The 25,122-nt window shown below is 39.7% G+C and overlaps 1 protein-coding gene across 4 annotated transcripts in view; it reads right to left on the reverse strand.

Moving 5' to 3' along the window:
* KCNQ5 (potassium voltage-gated channel subfamily Q member 5) overlaps positions 1-25,122 on the reverse strand; it is a 501,939-nt gene that overhangs the window by 41,393 nt on the left and 435,424 nt on the right. For all 4 annotated transcript variants that reach the window (XM_036101214.2, XM_036101205.2, XM_078055100.1 and 1 more), the window contains one exon: positions 18,255-18,475. In XM_036101214.2, the coding sequence (XP_035957107.1) occupies positions 18,255-18,475 (221 nt within the window). The remainder of the gene's footprint in view (positions 1-18,254; positions 18,476-25,122) is intronic.

A 25,122-nucleotide genomic window follows, 5' to 3' on the forward strand; every position in this document is an offset into this window, starting at 1 on the left:
ATTCTACCAGCTAGTGAAGATAAAAAACCACACACCACTGGTCACATACAAAAATCAGAATGGCTTTAGGCTTAACAATGCTGAAAAGAAGCACAAAGGGGTGCATAGTTTTCAAAATTCTGAAGGGACCTTATTTCCAGCCTAAAATTCTATACCAAGCAAACTATCAAACAGCATGGGGATGGAAAAAAAAAAAAAAGCCATTTTCAGACATGAGAAGTCAAACCATTTTTTTTTTCTTTCCTTGCTTTCTTTCTCAAGAATGTACTGTTTGGTGTACCTCATCAAAATAGGAAAGTAAACCAAGAGCAGGAGTCACAGGATGATGGTGAAGGAAAATTCCCGTGTGATCACAGTGCGCCGGGTGACGGTCATCCGTCCAGGTAGGACAAGGGACAGGAATGCTGACAGCTGTTAGCATCATGCCTTCCGTCATCACACCCCCTTTTTACCTGAAAAACTATTAGAGTTTTATTATCTGAAATGAGAGTAAATTCAGAAAGACATGAACATGAGACCCCATAAACTGGGAATTTGATCTAGAAAAAAATCAAAAGAAATTCAAAAGATAATGGCTGTGCAGCAGGCTTGAGAACCGTCAGCTTAGCAAGGAGAATGGAGGATTCCAGGATGAATTCTCCAAGAAAAGTCACAGTGGAATTGATCATTTATCTGATGAAATTGATCCTGTGGAAAATTTTATTGAGAGATTACTGGAAGATGTGGGAAGAACATTTACTTACTACAGGGAAAGCAAAAAGTAAGAAACAACTGTAGTACAATATAACACATACACATCATGTAGACGCTGAATTTTGACTTATCGAAAAATTAAAAACCAAAAAATAAAAAGATAAAAATGAAAACAAAAAAAATTACAAAACCTAGACTGGAAGGATGGGAGGATCTGCAGAAGAGAAATAGAGAAAAAAAAAAAAAAAAGAGCTAAATCTTCATTTACTAGAATTGGGAGTAAACAGAGAATGTTCAAAACTGATTAATCAGAAGTTAGTTATATACACCTACTATCAAACATATGGAAATTTATAAACCTCAGAAGAACCAGCCAAAAAATAGAAAGAGTTGCTTCTGGAACAGAGGTGTGGGGGTAGAGTTGGAAACGCTGAGCAGGGAGCCATCATATTCTTTCATAAAGGGCTGAGATTATTTGACCATAGTTATTATTTTTAACTTCCAACTTTATAAATTGTAATCACAAGTTTAGATTTGTAATTGTAGATTTATATGCAGTTGTAGGAAATAGTACAGAGTTCCTGTGTACCTTTTTTTCAGATTCCCCCAATGGTAATATCTTGCAAAGCTATAGTACAATATTGCAACTGTGATATTAACATTGACATAGTCAAGATAGGGAACCTTTCCATCACTGCAGAGTCCTCACATTGTCCTTTTCCACCACACCCCCTTCCCTCCCACTCTGTAGTCATGACCCCTGGCAACCACTGATCTGATCTCCATTAATTTTATCATTTCAGGAATGTTATAGAAATCATATAGTCTGTGATCTTTTGGGAGTTTTGTTTTATTTTACTCAGCGTAATTCCTTCAAGATTCATCCAAGTTGTTGTGTATACCAACAGTTTGTTCACCTTCGTTTCTGAATAGTATTCTATAGTTTGTTGAAGAATATCTAGGTTGTTTTCAGTTTTGGGTTATTATGAATAAAACTGCAACGAACATTCACTGGAGGTTTTATATGAACATAAGTTTTCAGTTTTTTGGGAAAAATGCCAGGCGTACAGTTACTTGGTCATATAGTAGCTGCATGTTTAGTTTCATAAGAAACAACCAAATTGTTTTCCAGAGCGACTGTATGTTCTACATTCCCATCAGCAACGTATGAGTGAGTCAGCATCCCAAATCCTTCCCAGAGGTTGGTGCTGTTACTGTTCTTTATTGTAGCCATTCTGATAGGTGTGTGGCGATATCTCCTACAGTTTTAGTGGGCATTTCCCTAGAGGCTAATGACATTAAATATCTTCCCATGAGTTTATCTGCCATCTGTATACCTCTTTGGTTCATGTCTTTCATCAACTTTCTAATTCAATTATTTTCTCTAACTATTGAGTTTTGAGAGTTCTTTCTATATTCTAGACACTAGTCTTTTGTAGACATGTGGTTTGCAAAGATTTCCTCTCATTCTGCAACTTGTCTTTCATCCTCTTAACAAGGTAGTTCTCAGAGCAAAAGTTTTCAATTTTTGGATGAAGTTCACTTTATCAATTTTCCTTTCATGAATAATGATTTTGGTGTCAAATCTAAGAACTTTTTGCTTCGTTCCAAATCCTAAAGATCGTCTATTACGTTTTTTTTTTAAAAAAAGTTGTATAGTTTTATGCTTTACATTAAGTCCATGATTCCTTTTGTGTTAATCTTTATTATTTCACTGTTAAAAGTAGGTATATGTATGACTATGGCAACATAGATATTCTTTGAAAAAAATATGAAAAGACTCTTGAAACAACACTCCTTGTGACACATTCTAATTCCTATTCTGTCCTACCCTCTCCATCCCATTTAACCCCATTCCTTCCCATCTCACCTTGTTTCATTTCATTAGAAAAATGCTAATCATGACTCATTAATTTGATTTCATGGCTCTCTACCATGGAGTGAAAGGTACTCTAGACACAGTCTTTCCTGCCTGGTGCACATCCTCATTTTTTATTCTTGTTCAGTATTTCTTTTTTCTTTTTTTCTTTTTTTAACATTTCCATCACTTCTAATTCAGATGTTAAAAAAAATCACCCACTGTTCCTTAACATGAAGATAAAAACCTCTTTTTTGTCCTGAGGTTTCTTACCTGCTTCCTTTTCATATGCTTCCTTATGAAGCAGCACACAGTAATGCACACGGTCTGCCACCCACCTCCCATGAGTCCTAGAGTATAAGAGGAGAGCACTGGCAAGTTCAGGGCCAGCTCAAATACCTAAAGGCTGGCAAAATGAGAGTCACTCTTGTTTCTTTGTCTTTAAAGTTCTGTATCTTTCTACAATCACCTCAGAAATAGAACACCATCTCCTTATTCTTCACAAAACTACATTCTCAGGAACTTCCTAAAATATTATTTATCTCAACGTTCAGTACCAACTCGTAGCACATAGTTGATTATTCCAAGGCAGGTAAAACACTATGCACAGGGCCCCCCAACTCCAGGAAACTCGATTACTGGGGGATTCAATCAAAATACTAATGTAACCGTGCTTTACCATCTATACTCACCAGCACTCTTGTGATTTGGTGAATTTGGTTTTTATTTTGTTTGTTTTGAGGTTTGTTAATTAGTAACATCCAGAATTACTAATTCACACTAATGAGGGATCTATTATGTAAGATACTATTGCACTTGAGCATTTTCTCTTTAAGATCAAAGATCCAACTTACACTGATTGAGTAGATAACTCACGCATTATCAGCATCTTAAATTATGTTGATTATGATATGAAATTCTCTAAGATTCTCTATTAAGGATTGCCAATTAACCTTACTTACTGGCTAACAGAAATGCTGACAAAATCTCATGGAATAGTTCCTGACACTTAATTAAAAGGAATCTTTCTGTTTTGAGTGATAATATGAAGCACCAGAGAGTTTTCAAAAACAATTAATAATGGTCTCTACTGCCAAAATTGCTGATCGCACCATAATAGTGGCTTAGTAACTGCCCATAAAGTAAAAAGGAAAAATATAGAAATACTTTTCTTCTTTTTACTTGAATATGTTACTATATTGATTGTCTTTATTCAAAATGGGAACACTGGAGTATATGGTTGTTTTTAAATTATTGCAACTATAAAGCAACCCAGGAATTTCATTATCCTCTTAAAAATCACTCAATACCCCCTTTATTGAATACCTCAGCACTTAGGGATTCAGCAATAAGCACTTTTAATAATATCACGCTCTAGGCTTCAGTAATGCATCTCATTTGTATGGTGGCTTTTTATAATCCCAAAGCAATTTTTATCAATGAGATTTAATGAGTTGACTCCTGAATAACTAAATATGAAATCATTTATTTGTTCATTATCTGTTCACTATCATTCACTCACTAATAAATATTTTCTAAGCAACTATTATGTGCCACACACTGCATTGTCATATAGTAAACCAATGCCTCTCTTTCTGAACAAATGAACTATTTCTGTCATCTTTAATAAAGGCAATGACTCCTGGATAAATAGTAATAAATCGCATGAGGTATAATAAAGATAACTTCGTCTTTCTGCGATTATATAAATAATTCAGCAGGAGGACTCCTAAAATTCAGTCTGAAGAATAAAGGAGTAAAGTTTGTATGAACATAGAACTTTAAAATTTCCATTGACCATCACTAGGAATTGCCACCAAGCACTGGATGAAGGGCAGATGAAAACATGCAAATTAATCAAGCCTAGGACTTCAACCAATTAAAATTAATGCAGAAATTGGTATTAATGAAATAATAAATAATAACATTCCATTCAATTTATTGAGTGCCTACTCTGTGGTGGGCATTGTACAAGGATTTTACACCTGTTATAGCTCATTATCATACACACTCTATTAAGTAGGTATTATTTCTGCTACTTGATGAGGGGGGGTGAGGGGGTGGGGGAGAGGGAGTAGGGGAGGGAGAGGGAGAGAGACAATAAACTAAAGCTCGGTGAGGTTAAATCACTTGCCTCATCTCATCCAACCTAGTGGGGAAATTAGGATTTGAAATAAGTCCCATCTTATCCCAAAACTGGTTTTTATTCCAAAAGTGGTTTTTCTAATTACTGTTGGATTAATTCAATTTTCATAAAAAAATTCCTCGAGGACTCACCATACTCAAAGCACTGTGGGTTTTTCCAATTGAAAATAAGGATGTAAAGTGGCTTTGTGAAAACATTTTTTTTTTAAATTCATACACACACAAATCTACTTCTGCAGACTTTTGTATTTCCACTAGCAAATCATCTAAGTGTTTGTAATCAAACAAAGTAAGTCAAGTCTAGCAGGACTGCCGTTATTGGAACAAATGTTTGGAAAATCCTAGCAAAGCCAAGTAATAATAGCAAAACAAACAAACAAACAAAAAAGCAGCAAAGCAAAGGTCAACCACACACAGATAACTAGGATAGGCAATGGGATGCGCCTGACAGCATCATCTCCAAAAGCCTCCTCATTCAGGAAAATAACTGAACCAGGTCAAATTACAAGAGATTGAGACTTAGACAGATGGTACTTTATGGTAGGAAGGAACATTCTGAATCAATGACAAAGTGACTTAAAAGAATATATTTAATCCTATCTCCAAAAGGATGAGATCTGTCTTCTTTGAGTCATATTCAGGGACACCTGACCTCAATCAAGGCAGTCATGGTTGACAATGGGCCGACAAACTGCAGAACGACACATTTGCATTATTTATTAATCCAGTCTGCTGGGGAATTCAAAATAGATCTGGTAATTTTTTTTCTCAACTTTCAATTCTTATTAGGTTAGCAGTGATAATGTCAGGAAATGCCAAGGTGTAAACCTTTTGGATGCCAGTTGGACTAGGCTGGCCAGAGATAGCAATGTTTGAGTGTTGCTTTGGAAAAAAAAAAAAAAAAAAGAGGGAATTCCTGGTGCATTACCTTAACTGACACTTGAAGGGATGGGGGGAGTATATGCGGTGTATGCAGTGACAAAGTGTCATGGCTTGAGAAGATTTTCCATATTAACTGAAATAGAGGACAAAAAATCATTTGACTAATACTAAATTATAGCTGATTTATACCGTGTTTTTTAATTAATTAATTAATTAATTAATTACTTTTTAAGATTTTATTTATTTATTTGACAGAGAGAGACACAGCGAGAGAGGGAACACAAGCAGGGGGAGTGGGAGAGGGAGAAGCAGGCCTCCCGCTGAGCAGGGAGCCCGATGTGGGGCTTGATCCTGAGACCCTGGGATCACGACCTGAGCAGAAGGCAGACGCTTAATGACTGAGCCACCAGGGCGCCCCTCATTCATTCATTTATTGGTGATGTGACTTATGTGAAGGAAAACATGCTGAGCAGCATGGTAGAACATATGAAGAGCTATGGGATGATATCTAAATGCAATTTCGAATCCCAACTTTAGCATTTAGCCTGACCTACACAGGCAAGTTATTTACATTTTCTAGGTCTTGATTTCCTTATCTGCAAAATGCCTGACACTCCATAGGCCTTGTGGGTTGGTCTTGCACTGCTCTCAGGAGCTCACCACCCCTCTGAACCAGCCCAACCTGCTGGAGGCTGAGAGACCACATGGAGCAGAGATGAGTCAGCCCAGCTGAGGCCTCCTCGGGCCAGTCAGCCCCACAGGCAACCCAGTAACTGATCACAGATGTACCAGTGAGTCCAGCCAAGAACGGAAGTACTGGCCGGCGGAACTTCGGCCTAAATAAATGGTTGCTGTTTTGAGCCACTAAATCTGGGGGGAGGGAATAGTTTTGCTGTAACAGATAACTGATACAAATGTAAAAAGACATGAGGTCGTGACATTTTTCAGCCAAAACACAAAATCATGGGAACACAGGTTCAAAACAATTTGGGAAAGATTAGTCACCAACTCCAACAGAATGATGTGGTACACCAGTTGCTACTGCATTAGATTAATGAAAAATGCAAATTTCTCACCAGAGGGAATTAAGGGTTTCATGTGCAAATGAATCTTTGTAACTGGAGGTACAGAGATTAATTTTCCCCAGGCAATATTCTTGTGAGCTTTCTGTATTTTTGGAGTCCAGGAACTGTTGTTATGCATTGTACATGGCAACAGAGGAAAAAGATGGCAAGAGAAGAAAAGCTGGGGAAAATTAGACATTGAAAATAAAATGAAAGGAATTTGGAACAATATAGTGAGTTTCACACTGCTGACAACAGAAAGGAAGCCTGGCTAGCTCGTCTCGTTCCTGTGTTAGCTGTCCATTGCAAAGAAAGGATCCTGGCCTTCCTCTAACCTTTTATTTTCTTCTTTACCAACTGGAGCACCCCATGAAAGAGATTAAATATAATTTTAAAATTGTGTCATATAGGTTTCTCTTTGTGGAGCAGACAACTAAGTGTGCCTTTGAAGGAAATAATTTGAGATATACGAATGAAAAATCACCATGCAGCTGAAAAGTGCTTCTCTTAAATATGGGCCTAAATCCTGTGATTTGTGTAATGGCTAACTTTGTGCTTATTTCGTGCGAATTTCAGAGGTCACCCACAGGTTATTTCTGAAAAGTGTGAAGTTGACAAAATGAGAAGGATGCCTTTTGTGGCCCCCAGGTGCCAGTCAATACTGTAAGGGGTGGGGCTGGGCAGTAAAACTTACAGGCAGATGGCAAGTTCTCTGAGGTGGCACTCATCATGTCTACTCATTTTGCTCCTTTGGTGCCCAGGAAAATGTTAGCCCTGAGCAGCGGCCCCCGCCAAATACCTGTTGACTTGAATTGAAATCTGCCAGTTGAAGGCATATCCAAATTCTGTGAATGATCCACTGTGGAGCACCTCCTAAGGATAGGTGGGGCACACGTGACATGCTTCTCAGGATATGAAGGGACCAAGGGAAGTCAAGGAGTGGGACTGGTGAGAGGGAAGAAGCCATGGGAAGCCCTTTGCATCCAGAAATATGAGACCAGGGTCAGGACAGAAAATGAGTCCCTGGTGTTCCTCAGCTAATCTATCCCCCCCGCCCCAATCTTCCACTTTTCAGTTTGGAATTGCCAGGGAGGATGAAAGGTCATGGTTACATTGGTCACACTCAAGTTCGGTCTGAAGGTTTCCAGTGATGGACTCCATTCCATCAGTGTGAGGTCTCTAATTGCTAGCCTGTCATGATATTGAGGGAAAAATTGGTATTGCACACTGGGTTCTGGTTCTGCTCTTTGAAGTGACCAAGAATATCTCTCCAGCCTCTTGAAGCCGCTGATGATGCGCCACACATTCTAAAAGAACATGTGCTGGAATAGACGTTAGAACATGTGGTTTTGCTAATGACTAGCTGATTTCCTGCTCCCTCGTTTTCTTTTATTTTTTTGTCACACTAATCGGAATGCTCAATATTTTGTTAATGTCACTTTTTGAAAGGTTGCACTAAGAATGGAATAGAATAGTCTAGTTGTAACGGGATCAAGGTTGAGGGTCAGGACATGATTGGTTGTGTGTGTGTGTGTGTGTGTGTGTGTGTGTGTGTGTGTGTTTGAAATATAATACATAGGACACTGGACATGAAATGTTTAGTCTAGAGGTCACAAACCCAAATACCTTTAGAGGCAGGAAGGTAATGGAAACATGTAAAAGAGATGGGGAGTTGGTGGTTGGAATTCCTAGAAAGACAAGAGGGAGTGGTGGGTTCTGCGACTTGAAAGACATATCCAATGTAAAGACATTTATGGTAGCCGGCCACTAAGAGAGTTGCCAATGACCTCCCTCCCTTTGTGTTGTCCCCTTCTGCACTGCACCAGGCTTGGTCTGTATGACCACTAGCATATGGAAGAAGTGATGGTACGTCACTTCTGAGGTTAGGTAGAAAAGACTTCAGCTTCTGTCTTGGGTACTCTCTCCCTCTCTTGAGCATGTACTCTGTTGAATTACTAGCTTTGGGGGAAGCCAGAGGACGTTCAGGCAGCTTATGGAGTGGCTGATGTGAGGAAATGAGGCCCATCGGCAAATGCTCGATTGAGCCTGGAAACAGATTCTCTCCTAGTTGAGCCTTAAGATGACTTTTGTGGCCAAGAAAAGCTTGACTGCAACCCCATAAGAGGCTGAGCCAGAGTCACCCAACCAAGTTGCTGCGGGATTCCTGACTGCAGAAACTGAGATTATGGGTCTCTTGCCACGTTTGGGGCAAATTGTTATGTATCAGTAGATAATTAATACAGCATTCCAATTCACTTTAAAGCACCAATGTACACATGTGCACACTTTGACATGCTGGTGAAACAAAATTTAGAACTCTGGTTTACAACCCTGAGCTTCTCAGTTAAGACCCGCATCTGTGGAAGTCCAAGAAAATATGGTTTAAGGTTGTACTCAGGTCATTTGGCAGCTTAGTTTCTGCTGGAAGGAAGGAGTTGGGATTCATTCAAAGCCTATATCTTAAGAAGGAAGCTATTTTCCTCACCAGTAGGAACCAAATATGATTTTCCCTATCACTATGGGGTGACAACAAACATTGGGGCAGAACCTAGGGAAATCTGGACAGATATTCTGTTCTATAATACAAAGCGTACCTGGATTAAAATAGAAAGCCAAGGGGAACTCCAGTCCATTCAGAACAGAAACACCTTTCTTCAGTGATTAAAAACCAGGAACAGGCGTTTCACAAAAAGTATTGGAAAAAGCAACCCTTACCAGAAATATGATAAATATAGGCATATTTGCTTTATTGTGCATCACAGATATTGCCTTTTTTTTTTTTTTTTTTTTTACTAATTGAAGGTTCAAGACTTCTATGGAGGAAGTAGCTGCAGATGTGGTGGAAATAGCAAGAGAACTAGAATTAGAAGTGGAGCCTGAAAATGTGACTGAATTGCTGCAATCTCGTGATCAAACTTGAATAGAAAAGGAGTTGCTTCTTATGGATGCACAAAGAGAGTGGTTTCTTGAGAAGGAATCTCCTCCAGGTGGAGATGCTGTGAAGATTGTTGAAATGACAACAAAGGATTTAGAACATGGCATAAACATAGTTGATAAGAGCAGCAGAGTTTGAGAGGATTGACTGCAATTTTGAAAAAAAGTTCTGCTGTGGGTAAAATGCCATCAAACAGCATCTCATGCCATAGAAAAATCATCTGTGAAAGGAAGAGTCAATTGATGGGGCAAACTTCATTGTTGTCTTAGTTAAGTATTTGACCCAGCCACCCCCACCATCAGTAACCACCACCCTGATCAGTCAGCAGTTATCAACATTGAGCAAGATCCTCCACAAGCAAGATTATAATTCGCTGAAAGATCAGATGATGGTTCACATTTTTTAGCAATGAAGTATTTTTAATTAAGGTATGCATACTATTTTTTTTTAGACATAATACTTTTGAACAGTTAATAGACTGCAGTATAGTGTAAATATAACTTTTATGTGCACTGGGAAACCAAAAATTTCCTTTGACTCTCTTTATGGTGATATTTGCTTTATGGGGGTGGTCTGGAACCCAACCTGCAATATCTCTGAGCTGTGCCTGGACTTAGTCACTTAGAGTCTATAACCAGAGATTGAGAGGTCTCCCCCTGGCCTCCATCCCCCCCAAAACTAATAGGAACATTGGAATAAAGAAGCAGATCTTAGGGGGACAGGAACAGTATAGGACACACAGGAGAGGACTAGGATGTGTCTCTGAATGAAGAATAATGGACCGAATGGATAATGAACCTGGACAACGAAAGGAAAAAGAAACCTATGGACCAGAATTGAGAAACTTTCTTCAGGTAACGGTTTTCACCAACTCCTTAGTGAAGAAGGACCAAAAGTGTGTTTCAGAATCCTACTAACTACCCTCGGTTGGCTTTTGCATAGAAGGATGCTAACAATGAAGTTGGGCATACAGTGAACTATGTTCTATCGTGAAAGAAACCCCTCAGGTTTTGTTAGAGATAGAGCTCATAGGAGTGGGCATGCTTTTCAGTCAGGGATACCCTGTCAGGGATGTGGACAAAGAGGTTAAGCTGCAGCCCCAATAGAACCCCCCCTTGACAAGAATTGTTTCTGTCAACACAATGGACAGTCATTATCAGGTAATTTCAGAACATGCCAGGAAGCATCATATTTTGCGGAAAATTATAATCAAAGTCTGGCTGAAGCTGGGCCATCAATATGGAAAAATCAGAAAAAATGTTAAGTGCCATGCAATGCTTGGCATTTTGTGGAAACACCAAAAATGTCAACTGGGGAGACTGAGAAAAACACGAGGGAAGATGCCATTGGAAAATAAGTGTAAAAGAGGATTAGTAGAAGATGAAAGGTCCGTGTGCATGGATTAGTCAAACATGAAATCTTGATAGCTCGTAATTTATGCTGCTTGGAAAAAAATATCCCATTGTTGGTACAGAAGTCCGTTAGTTCAGGGTATTGTCCAAATCATTGTACTAAAATGCTTCTTTTTTGTCAGTATTCTTGTCGATCTTATACTGATAATCTCCAGCAAGTTTTCGGAGACTAGTGGGCCTGGGACCTGGAAGACAGAGGTTAAAGGAGAGAGGAAGGGGAGGGATGGACCTTACTGACTTTAAGAGGAGTTGAGGCTTCTGTCACCTAATGCTTTGCAATTTGGCTCTTTTGCTATCTTTAGGTGAGACCCCATTAGTTATTATGAGGCAGAAAGGGAAGAAGGAGTCTCCAAGGAAGCCACTTGAGGAGGTGAGGAAGGCAACTGCTCCCCGTTTTCCTCAGTGGAGGTGGTGATTGGAAATGTACCGGCCGATTGTGTGTGGGGAGGGATTAAATGATCTAAATGGGAATTCATTTATTTTTTCCTAGATTTTCCTTTACCATTTTGTCCTTCTTTTGAAATTTAAAGAGTGAGGCCAGTGTGTGTTCACTGCTTCATGGAAATTATGTGATAAAAGAAAGGAGGAAAAAAAAAGATTTCTAAATCTGGCTTGTATGTTTAAAAAGCATAGACACTTAGGAGAACAGAAATGACATGTAGACAGAATGTTTGCGAGAAAACATGCTTAAGGGCATGCTTTCTCTTCACCCTCACGAAGTAGAAAAGATTGCTTGGCTGTATCAGACACTGCTAGAGGTTGCTTTCCCAACAGCCAATTCGAGAACATAAGTCCTCAAATCTATCCAGTTACAATCTCCCTTTCCCCTGCTTGATCCAAGGGCTTCAGGGGAGTCTGGCCCCAGATCCAGGTGCTGGATGCTGACCCTTGACTGCCAATGCTCATTCTCCTTGCCAAGGTTCATTTCAGGCATGAGACCCACTTCCACAAACTAAGATGTGAATGGACAGTTTTCCTCACTTTAGCAAGCCATAGCAACACAAGATGGTTCCCTTTCTGCCTCTCAAAGTGTTGTGCCTCCTAAGATGCTTGGAGCTGTGGCAGCCATCTTGCTCCCAGCCCGAGGAGGAGGTGGGCACACAGTTGGGCAGAGTCAAAAGAAGATCCAAGAGAAGCATAGAGAAGTCAAGTCAGGATCCCAATGGTTTTTTTTGTTTTTGCTTTTAAAGATTTTATTTATTTATTTGACAGAGAGAGACAAAGCGAGAGAGGGAACACAAGCAGGGGGAGTGGGAGAGGGAGAAGCAGGCTGCTCGCTGAGCAGGGAGCCCGATGCGGGGCTCGATCCCAGGACTCTGGCATCATGACCTGAGCCGAAGGCAGATGCTTAATGACTGAGCTACCCAGGTGCCCCAGGATCCCAATGTTTTGTTGTCAGGAGTTGTCCTACCTCTGAATTTCTTTTTAGGTGGTAAGATATACTTATTGTTGAAGGTATCTGAATCTGCTTGTTTTGTGTCCTGCAGCCAAATACATTCTAACTGGTACACTGGCTAAGGGAAGAAAGGAACATGGAAGAGAGTGAAGGGAGAGAAGAGATATTAGCAGTATCTGGAACAAGGGAATTTGTCACCAGGCTCCCCCCCCACCATTGCAAATTATTCCATATCTTCAGTCCACCCAGCCTCTGCTCAGGTAGACCCCATACAACTCCTGCACCCAGGGTCATGCTAGTCTTTCTCCTAAATATCTGGTGAGGATGTGCCTCCCACAGCAACCAGCATGAGCCCTGAGGACTGTTCAGCAGAATCGGTATGCTCCCCTGAAGCAGAAGCAACGTCAGACATGTTGAAACATGCAGCGTATACAGCTTTGTGGGACACGTATCTGTCAAGATTATTGTACTCCTTGAGTGCGGTTCTGAAAAACATTCCCAAGGACAGCAGGGCCCAGCAAGTAGAGCCCTCCTCAACTGCAAACTGGTCACCAGAAATCTGGACTCTCCCCTGTCTCTACTGTAGTTTCATTCCTGTGGATTTTGGCTGCTTGGTATTCCTCTAACTTGCAGTCTGCCACTTTCCATTTGCTTGTCTGTTGTTGATAGCTGTCCATCTCCTGACACTCCCTTTTGTGTCTTGAAACCAGCCTCAGATGACCTCACCATTTGCGTCCCTCCACGGGTAAACAGACACAGATCAGCATGGCTATTATCCTGAGGCTCTCCCCAGATACGTGATCAAAACACAAAGGGTCATCTAAAGGCCATTTCTTCAATTTGCCTAATCTTCCATCTCTGGTAGTCTTTGAAGATGATATAGTTCAGAGGTTTGGCAGCGGGGCTGGGAGAAAGACAGGATGGGATAATGGCAAGGTCAAATGGTTTCTATGGGAAGGAGATCTGACCAACTGAAAGTGGAAGAGCGAAAGTGGGTGGGGGGAGGGTGGCAGGGAAAAAGAAGAAATGGAAGAGGCCTAAAGGGGGACTGATATGACATTAGGGAGCACTGCTATGAATGTGTGTGAAGGCAAGGCTGTGAAATTAGGTTGCCTGGGTGTGTTCTGTGGCTTCCTTACTTATATCTGTTAGTCTTGGGTAAGTTATTCAGCTTCAAGTCTCAGTTACCTCATCCATAAAATGGGGATAATAATGAACCTACTTCACAGGGGTACTGGAAAAATTGAATGAAATAAGAGAACTAAAGCACTGAGAACATTGCCTGCCACAGAGAAGGATCCAGTAAATGTTACTTTTATCATTATTTTTTTTTATATGTTGAGAGAAAAATATCACTTCCATCCTACCTAATTTTTAAAAATTTTATTTTAAAAATAAAAATTGCAGGGCACCTGGGTGACTCAGTCAGTTAAGTGTCTGCTTTCGGCTCAGGTCATGATCCTGGGGTCTTGGGATCAAGCCCTGCATCGGGCTCCCTGCTCAGGGCGGGAGCCTGCTTCTCCCTCTGCCTCTTCCCCCACTCGTGCTCGTTCTCTCTCTCAAATAAATAAATAAAATCTAAAAAAAAATAAAAAATAAAAATTGCATACGTTTAAAGTGTACAACATGATGACTTGATATACATATACACAGTGAAATGAAATTGTGGAATAATTATATAATGGAATATTATTCATCCTTAAAAAAGAACAACATCCCATTTGCAACAAAATAGATAAACCTGGAGGACATTATGCTAAGAGAAATAAGCCAGACACAGAAAGAAAAAACGGCATGATTGCACTTATATGTGGAATCTGAAAAAGTCATATCCTACCTACTTTAAAAAATTATATGAAGAAGCTTAAATACTATTGGTTGACCAATGGAAAATTTCTCTCTCTTATTATTGGATTTATAAACTAAAAATACAATTCATACCGTATCGGTCAAAAGAAACTTGCTACGCCAATACCACGGCAGTTCCTTATAGTTTACTTTCTTCCTTTTGCTGTTTGTTCATTTCTGGCTTCAACATCTGCCTATTACTTTCCACTTCTCCGTATACACGAATGTAGAATATTGGAAGACAATTATGCCCCTTTTAAGTGTTATATATGTGAATTTCACAAAAAATTATAGCAAAAAAGCCCAACATGCGATATTTAATGGCTTTTGTAAGAGTCATTAAATTATAAAAATAATACCATCTGTAGTAAAGGGTATCAGATTTGGCAGGGATTATTAAAGCTTATGGATTAAGCCTAAATTTCCTTTGTTTTTCTATGATAGTATCTTTTAGTTACAGGTCCATTATTTTCCAAATGTAACTTAGTTATTAACTTAAAGGCCAATTAGACTTTTCATTATTCTTTCTGCTATTCATCCACTCTCTTTGAGCTGTTCATGGGCAATGAAATGCCTAAAATATCTACAGAAAAGAGAGAAGTAGAAGAAAAGAGCCCCAGAAGTGAATAAGCAAATAGATCTGGAATAATTGGGAGCTGGCTGTGGGGTTATATATTATTTTCTATGGGTAGTAAGTGGTTTTTAGACATACGTAAAACCGGGAGAGGCAGTATAAATAAAAATGTATAATTGAAGTCTACATTTATCTGATAGCTATTTCAGTTGTTTTTTTCCCTATAAAAAGAAACTTCCATTTCCGGAAGCCCAACGTTGAGTTAAATCAGAGGTAAAGAATCTGGACTATTGGATAAAATGAGGAGTCAGGAGTCATGATCTCCTGCAGGTGGGCAGCCGACGAAGCCACCTCCGCGGAACAGCAAGCAGGCCTCCTGTCACTTGAGGAACTCAGAACCAATTGAGATGGGCATCAACCAGGGAAAAGCAATTCCTTTTGAACCAAACAGAACTTGATGAAATGATGTAGAAAATGGATGGCAGAAGACCTTTCCAACTTGTTATTTGTTAAAGAACAGGATTTCTGTTTCTGTCTGACCTCGGAGACATCTTTGCAGTAACTGAAATACTGTGATGGATAGTGCCGACGCTAGAAGTCTTTGAAAAATGCTCTCCCTCTGGCCAAACATACAAGTAGAATTCATTTTCCATATTCAAAATTCAGATTCTATTGATTTTTTTATTTAGATGTGCTCAGCCAGCCATAAGGACCTCACAGCACAAAGTCGAATATTTTTTGAAGCCCCTGTTGGAAGAGTATGGACCCACCGTGGGTCATGTGTACATTTCTAGCACAGTGTAAATCCAGGGTTAGGTTTGAAGATATGGGCACACCCTGGCTTGCCCAGGGATGGTATGATGTGTGTGAGCAGGAGCTCTGTTATGCGCTGAATTGTGTCCCACCAAAATTCGTATGTTGAAGTCCTAACCCCGAGTACCTCAGAATGTGACTCTATTTGGAGATAGGGTCTTTAAATATACATTAAGTTAAAATGAGCTCATTAGGGTGTGCTGTAATCCAATATCACTGTTGTCCTTATAAGAAGAAGCAATCTGGGGCACCTGGGTGGCTCAGTCAGTTAAGTGTCTGCCTTCTGCTCAGGTCATGATCCCAGGGTCCTGGGATCAAGTCCCGTGTCTGGCTCCCTGCTCAGCGGGGAGTCTGTTTTTCCCTCGCTCTGTCTCTTCCCAGGCTTGTGCACACTCTAACTCTCTCTCTCAAATAAATAAATAAATAAATAAAATCTTAAAAAAAAAAGAAGAAGAAATCTGGACACAGTTGTGCATGGAGGGAAGATGAAGTGAAGACACAGGGAGAAGGTAGCCATTAAGCCAAGGAGATTCTCAGACTTCTAGCCTCCAGAACTGTGAGAAAATAAATTTGTGTTGTTTACGCTACCCTAGCTGTGCTCCTTTGTTATGGCAACCCTAGAGCCTAATATGGCTCTATTTGCAGTACATTGAACTTCATTAGACAATCCGTGTCTACACTCAATAGAGGCTGGTCCCCAGCACTGAGACAAGGTGGTCCTTCTACCTCTTGGCAGAGGGGTGTGTGTGGGGGGAATCAGCCTAAGGAGAGGGGTGTTAGACCAAGGGCCCCTAGAATCGGGGAAGGGGAGAGGGCATTGTGTGAAAAGGAGGTCCAATTTTTTAATAGAAAATCATCCTTCGTTTTCTTTTGCGAAAGCTTTACATGTTCATTGTAGAAATAATAGGAAATACAGACAAATAAAATGAAGAAAGAAAGTGTAACTATGACCTCATCACTTGGAGGTAATTGTTCATACATTGCTATAAATATTTCCAGATTTTTATCTATAAGTACATGAATTTACACACACACACACACACACACACACACAGAGACACACACAGCAAAATGGAATAATATGTTTTTTATGATCATCTTTTCATGTCAATAATTTTTTATTTGGAGCACCATTTCTAATGTCTGATATTATTTCATTATATTGATTATATCCTAGAAATGGAATTGGTGGGTGGGATGTGTCCAAGCTTAGGCATATGTCCTGGCTTTTGATATATGTTGCCAAATTGCCTTCCAGAAATGATGCATCCATTTATATTCAGAAAGTCTATTTTGAGTGCAACATAAAGCCCTGTCACGGGTAACTCTTGACTCAGCTGTTCAAGGGCTTTCAGCCAAATTCCTAGGGAGGAGAGTGTAGAAACCAGAGGACACTGAAAATCTGGGCAGTGACTCAGGACACTCAGAGGCTTGATGCGGGAGCATCCAGTGCTGGTGGAGGGGGCATTTCCTCCTTTAGCAGAGTGACAGGTGGAGGGAAGCTTGGCAGGATCAGCACGTCCCACCACCGAGACAGGAGCTGCAAGCTCCACCGGGAGGGGCCGCATCGGGTCAGCAGCTAGGCGTCTACTTGGAGAGCATGGCATCCACGAAGTTGTGGAGAATGAAGAGGTGTGAAGGGGGGACTCACGTTGCTCACTGGAGAGTGGGAGTAATATCCCTGGGGATCTCTGAATGAGCTGGGAGGAACCGTGGGCTGAGGTTCCAGGGACTTCACTGCAGGGAGCCTGAGGTCACGGAGATTATGACCCCTGGTTGTTAATTTTATCCCTCATGATTTCATAGCCTGGGAAAATACAGGTTATACTAGGGAATGAGAACAGAAGGGCCGATAGCCTTTGCAGTTTTTATGCATTCATAGAAGATGCTATTTGACTTTGGTTCTCTGCCCAGTAGAAGAGATCCCGGGGGGGCATACTTAAAAAGAAAACCAAGCTAATCTTAAATGAAAAAGAAACTGTTTTATAAACATGAAAATTATGGGGCACTCAATAAAATGTGTTGGCAAGTAAACTTCTGACACATTGTATGATAAAGTAGGTTAGCTCCTCTTGGGAGAAGAACTTGAATTCTACTTATCATTAGATCAGAACTTCAACAGGAATCTCGCTAAGGAAGATAAGCGGTGGTCTCTGATTTACTGGTGGATAGAGCATAGTAGAAAAGGGAATAGCACCTTCATTGTTGTCCAGAAAGGTATTGTCACCCTTCTTACTGTGTTTCAAGACATTCACAGAGCACCTGATCATCTTTGGGCCATGGACCTTTGCTGGTCAGACATAACCTATACGTGAGAAGGACAGTCACGTTGATCTTGATAGGGACTTTGTCTGAGAAATAATAATGTGTTGTAGATAAAAAGCGAAGAAGTAACATTTTGTTCGACTTCTCTGAAATGTAGATTTAGCTGCCAAAGTTGCTCCCAAAAGTAAACTTATGTTCTGTACATTTGCCCAAGGCAATGAATACATTTCCAATAAAACAAACAAACAATTCCTTCCTTGGGGTTGTTTTCTTCTATCTTCAAGTGGTACCATGGAGAATTAATTACTTCATAATCTTGCTCACGATTGCCTATCCAATTAAACACAGTTATGGAAAAACAGGGCTTACCGTCTATCACTGGTTTTGGCTGAGAACTTTTGAGGCGCAGCGAGGGCCGGAAGCGGGTTCGGTCGTTGAAGCTCCAGCTCTTCTGTACTTTGGTGGGGCTGCCCTCGGCGGTGATGTCGGTGCTCGGGGACCTCCTGTCACCTACTGAGGCTTGTCTGCTCTTAATACTCTGGCCCCTGGGGCTAGCCATGCGTACTCGTTCCTTAAAACTTAGCTTCTGACTGTGGACAACAGAGGCATGATTATTCCATTTCAAGCAATTTCTTCCACTCCACTTGGGTCAATACTGAGATGAAACTGTATATTATATTTCAACAGACAAAATATTTTCAGCAAGTAGGAGCATAGCAATGTATTCTTCCCTTATTGAAAACTGGAGCTTTATTTAATCTGTTTGCATTCGTTTGAACTCAACCTCACTGTACAGGTAGGCACACCCTTCCTGGATTCATCACAGAAAGGACTGACGTTGGGTACGGTAGTTTGTACACAATTACACTGGAAATAACCAAGAACTGGTTCGGTGTTTGCTTTAGAAATAGATTTTAGTTTTCACCTCAACTTTTGAGATTTAAAGAAAGTAATTTTTTTTTTATTTGGGAGCATATCTCTTTGTAATTTCTAAGCATTTCTATAGGGATGACAGTTACATATACATATATATCTACATTCTGCATGCATTTCATATTCCAGGCAAGATTATGATATCCATAAATTCATGCAATCTCATAGCGGTTGGTAGTACTGCATACATAATACTAAACATACAACATTTAACACCCATTTTTTTTATGCTTGCATTCATTCTTGTGAGACAAAAACCACACAATGTATAACAGCCCCAGCATATAATGAATGTGATGACTGATTAACGGAATGAGATGGTATGTTCACTAACACAATTTCCTGCTATCAAACAGGTTATTGATTTGCTGTGGCAGCTACTGGTAAATTATATTTGTTCAGACATTCAGTTCTCAGATGCCAGCGAGGACTGAAATGCTGTGGGTTGATAAAGGAAGCATCAACAACAACAACAAAACCCGAAGTGTATCTCCATGCTTTCCTAATCAAAAGATGTGGTGTGATGTGGTGGGAAGGGCAGGTTGGAATCAAAGAGACTTGGGGTTTGGAGTCCTCATCTCGAACATAAAGACGAAAATAGCAACATAGCTAAGGGATTTTTGTGGGAACCAAGTGAACTGTAGGAGATGCTCTGTCCCCATTTTGTTTGTGTTCTTGTTTCATTTATAAAGTGCTGTGTTATTCATCAGGAAATGACACTGGTAGCCAGCGAGAGCCCCAGGACTCTTCAGGGTCTGCCGAAATGAAGGGTGAAGGGTCTGAGGGCAGTAAGTTGGAGCAGCTACTCTGAGAGGCTGAGACCCGCACTCATGCTGCAGCCTTTGTGGGGCATGAAGGAGGCAGTGTTCTCATGGACACGGATTATCCGAGACGAAGTGGAGCCCTTGTTTTTTCCACTTACCGCAATGTCCACTGTCCCCAGCTGCAGCATGCCAACAGCAAATGTGTTTAGTGGTTATGTGTTTTGTAGCTAACAAGAAACAGTAACATTTATTTTTCCATGCCTAGTTGCTTAACAAATGATATTCTAAAAAGACACCACATTTTATGTGTTTACATGAAGACAAATCAAATAATGAACTATGGTGATCAGAAAGTCCTGGTAACAATAAACGAGTCGACCATGCAACTGACCGTTCCCCTCTGAAATGCAGATGGAGCTAAGTTCAGCATGACTAGCTGAAGGCACATGCAAAGAACAGGCTGGCAGTTTTGTGATGGGGTCAGGTGGGTTCAAGGGTTCTTTAAAACAATCCCGTCAGTCAAAGGCTTTCTCTGCACTTGACAAATGCATGATTAAATGGTAGATCACATCAAACAACAGCAACGATAACATATAAAACTGCATCTGTTTATGCTGAGGCTAGGTTCTCCATGTCATCCCAAACCTTCAAATCATTTAAACAGATCCTCAAAGGGATAGGACCCAAAATGTCTACTCTTCTCAAACTTTGTTTTTTTTTTTTTTAAATAGTAAAAATTTCACATGTCTTTTCAGTTTTAGCACATCTGTTCCATCATTTAAATTTGTGATGATCGGGTTCAGGAACATATGCTCAACTCTGCACCTTTATTTAGATGAACGAATGGCTTAAATTTACATAGCTATCACTGCAAATGTTCTCACTGTACTTTATCTAGTTGATTACCTTTTCTGGAACTCATAGATGCTAATTACTGCAGAAGGTTGAGTTTCGTTAATATCAAATTATTTTCTCAAACTTTAAAGATATATCTCTTTCTTATACCGACTAAATGAAGAAGAAACTGATGAAAACATCATAAAATCACTTAATATAAAATTTAGTTTTTCCCTTTTAAGAATTTCAATTACTGAAAAAGTAAAAAAAATCTGAAATAAGTATCAGCATCAAACCCTCCATGGCTAATTTACAATAATGAAATATTTAAAAACAATTGCTCCTGTGAAAATATTTTTAAAAAGTTGCCTCTATGAAACATTTTGATAGCATCTCTTTCATGGAAAGTGGAAATAATATTTTTCTCTGAATCTTAGTACTATTTAAAGCACTTAAAGTTGATATAAATGAGTTCTAGGTACCATGTCCCTTTTTGTCCTTCTTCTTCTTCTTTTTTTTTTTTAAAGATTTTATTTATTTATTTAACACAGAGAGAGAGAGAGAGACAGTGAGAGAGGGAACACAAGCACAGGGAGTGGGAGAGGGAGAAGCAGGCTTCCCGCGAGCAGGGAGCCTGATGCGGGGCTTGATCCCAGGACTCCGGGATCATGACCTGAGCCAAAGGCAGATGCTTAACCAACTGAGCCACCCAGGTGCCCCGCTTTTTGTCCTTCTTAACTGCATGAATATTTGCCAATGTCTAATATTAAAAGAATTACCAAAAATCATTTTAAAGCGAGTCCAACATATTACATATGAAATTAGAAAAAAAAGATTAACGTTTTCAGTCTCTCTTTTGACATAATTGTATGAAATTTAAGAATAAAATCTTAACCCAGAACTTTTTAACCAGGCAAAATTTTGTTCTCCAAAGCAAAGACCTGTTCTTACAAAAAAGCTCACTTCTGTTAGTTTTTCTACTTCTTTTCCCCTTTGGAAATCAACAGAGCATCTTGATTAGATGACTATTAAACTGATTAGATGGCTGTTACTGAAAATGCACATTGATTAAAAATATAGACTCTTCACTGGTCCATTCAAGTTTTTGTTATTTTCCTACTTTCTGGTCACATCTATAAACACGCTTTTTTTTTTTTTTTTTTTTTTTTAAAGTAGGTTCCATGCCCAACGTGGGGCTTGAACCCATGACCCTGAGATTGAGTCACATGTTCCGCCAGCCAGGCGCCCCTATAAACGTGACTTTTGAGGAAGATTTATGTAACAGTGTTTTTAGGAAGATTGTCAAAGATTATTCCTAGGAGACCAATAAGAAGGTCTTTCTCTGGAGAAAATACGCCAAAGGACATTGTGGTCATTGATTGTGGCATCAATCAGCTGGGGACTCTAGGAGGGGGCGCCTGCACAACTATGGGGAACCGTGTAGGGAATTCTTCCCCCTCTAGGAACCAGATGTACAAATAACTCAAATGGCCCAGCATGCAGGCTACTACTGGATGTTCCCTGCCAGGGAACTGTGTGGCATTATTGTAACCCCACAGTAATCCTCTTGGACTTAGAATGCTGTAGTCCTTGTTATACTTAATTAGGGTTTTAGCCCTTCATAGGATAAGCATTCTACAAATTCTCGCCTCAGGCACAATATGGCGACTGAGCCGTTAACAATCCAGTGCGTGCAGCAGCTCAGCAGCGGTCCCACCACAAGGAGGCGCCAGGGCTGTGCGGGACCCTGCCTATTTGGCCCTGGCGTAGAGTATCAAAGCAGGCAACAGGCAACAAGGAAAATTACAAGCGGGTTGAAAACCTCATTCAAGAAGTCCTTAGGAAGAGTGAGTCTCTGAGCAGGGCTCAGGTAGGATGGCGGTGGAACCTGGTCATGCACCTGAGGTTAGTTGGCATTCTCAAATTTCATGTCAATAGCCGGGATGCTGGGTACCTCTGCTTCCGTGAGGTGTACGTTCTGAAGAGCTTCTGCTTATTACTACAGAACTTACTAGGAGTGAGGGAAATAGAGCAGCACATTACTAAGCATTTCACCACCACGAAAGTGCTTAGGGATTTCTTTTTCTTTTTAGAACAACAAAGCCATTTGGCTTTATTGTTTTTCAGATATAATATACAGACTATTTAAGCAGTAAGTACTAACTACGTAGTTTAATTGTGCTGCTTGGAATATAATCAGTGCTCTTAATGGTGAGGTTGAAACGACTGGATGTGAAACACGCATTACAAATGATGGTAGCCTGTGTGTTAGCATCGGATTCATATGAAAATAAGAACATAAATATTTTAAAATACAGCAACCCTTGTAATAAATAGCAATGCAATACAGTATAAATGAGGAACAAAATATTTCAGAACCTTAAATATTTATAGGAATCAATGAAGTTGATAACATTAATTACTTTGAACTATTAAAAAAGGTTCTTGATTTGTATAAAATACCTGCAGTTATAGTTAATATCAATAATTGTCAGAATATATGCTCCAAAAAGTCAGAAGAAAAGATTCTAGGTCACTAGCTTGTTAAAAAAAGAGTTTCTTGTTGTAAGTCTTTTGATATGTTTTTAAAAGACTAAATCCTTTCCCTCTATCAATAAATGCGAACAGAAGGAGAAACCATTTTCCAAAGATTGTTTTTGAAACAATCTAACATTTTGCCCATAAGGACACAAGTTGATTATGCTAGGGAAAAAAAAAAAAAGTCTAGCCTTACTTAGTTTAACAACACATGCAGATCATTCATTGCACACAGAAGAAAGAAAATGTAAACAATGGAAAACAAACGCCCAAGAAATACAAGAATGCACAGTCTTTTCTGTCAGCATTCTAGCGTTCTCTCCTAAGAAACACACATCTCAGAACCTAATAAAGCCAACCACGTAGGAGCAATTTGGACAAAGCACTCAGTGGATCACAGCAGAAGATGGTAACGTAATAAAAGAATATCATTTATGCTTTAACTTTGAAGACATGCATCTTTGTAACAGTCTCACAAGAACCTGTTAAAGCAACTTTAGATAGTCTAATAAGAAGTCTGACAGGGTTCTCTTTAAAGCCTATAGACTGTGATCAAGGCAGCTTAACTATGAAGCACGCACATAGCCAACAATTGTTGATTAAGGAGACAGGGTAGGCAGAAGTAGCAAGATTTATAGATAATTCCCAAACTTCCGTTGGCATGACCTATTCTAGTAGCAATAAAAACCTAATAGGAAGAAGAGCCTTTTTGTGGCAGGGTGTACCAGATGGCTAACTGACCCCCTTATCAAGGAGGAAGGGAGGAGGACATAAAATCTCAAGGTGAGAATCCTGGCTTAATTTGGTTAGATGGGTTTATAGGTAAATTCTATTTTCTGAAAGTGACAATTAGTACCAAAACAGAGAAAAACTATCCAGTTTAAAAAAATGAGTTAGAAAAATTACTTAATGGGATGATTAATTACAATAAAATCAATAAACATATTCACCACATATGGGATTAGAACTGTTTTAATGGGAAGACAGAGGAAAACAAATGAATCTTTAAATGGTGCTAAAGAAGTTGCATTTATGGTCTAAGTAGAGGAAAAACAGAGCAGGCTCAATTGAGACTAATAGTAATTTGTACCTGACCCCGTACCAAAGACATTATTTTAATGTCTCAAAGACACACTATTTCAACTGTTGTTCAGTTGAGAGCCTCTTGAGACTGATGGTTTGTATATTTAAAGAAAAATTTTGGACCTGTTGCAAACAATGCAAAAGCATCACAGAACTGGATGTCTTTCCCTAGCCCAAATTTGTTTAAACATACCCTAACCTCAGTGTAGAAAGACAAAAATCTCTCTAACCAGAATATTCCAAAGCAGGGAACCTCATTAGCTATGGGGGTATACGAATGTGTGTGATGTTTCACTACATTCTGCAGCGAGAAAAGCCTCTCCGTGTCTGGCCCGGTCATTCAGAGGGAGACTGGGCCAGATGCACTAGGAGACAGTTATTGGCTACTGTACTAAACCCATCCATGCTTGAATTACTCCCAGTTCTTAACACAATGAAAAGCCAGGAGGAAAGATTTAGGAGACTTCAGGCTCTGAGATATCTGGAAGATCACAGAGTTGGCTGAAGTTTATCTCTTCTGCTTATCTGAATCACCATCAGTAACCCAATGGCCCCAAACACAGTAAAGGGCTTTGCATTTGGCTGGTGTTAATCAATCCATTTGAAATTGGGTCAAGGATTATTCAGCAATAGTCTGGAGCCAAATCTGCTCTCTTCTAAGAAACAATACGCATTATAAATGCATTTTCCTTTGTGCACATTTTGCTTGAGTAAGGGCAAATTTGTTTTTCTTAAGATGGTACTGTTGCTATTGTTAATACAATAGTCTTTTTGCACTCATTCTGCAGTATTATAAATTCCATTGCCCATGGAACACAACAAGGTGAAAGCTAAAGTGATGTTTTAAAATGGGAGCTTCAGCTTGTTTCCTTCAGATTATTGAAATGTTTTTACTTTTTCATTGTCTCTCTCTTTGTATATTTCCTCTTTCCCATTTTTGTTGGTTTTTTCTCTTTCTACGTGAACTACTGGAGGTCAGGGACATTTTATTACTCTAAGAATTGTTTATTGAGCACATTCTCTGTCATAGCTTTGCACAGGGTGATGTGATACATAATTGGGGGACAGAAGACCTAAGTGTA

This window comes from Halichoerus grypus, chromosome 9 (genome assembly GCF_964656455.1).
Source record: "Halichoerus grypus chromosome 9, mHalGry1.hap1.1, whole genome shotgun sequence".
Taxonomy (NCBI): domain Eukaryota; kingdom Metazoa; phylum Chordata; class Mammalia; order Carnivora; family Phocidae; genus Halichoerus; species Halichoerus grypus.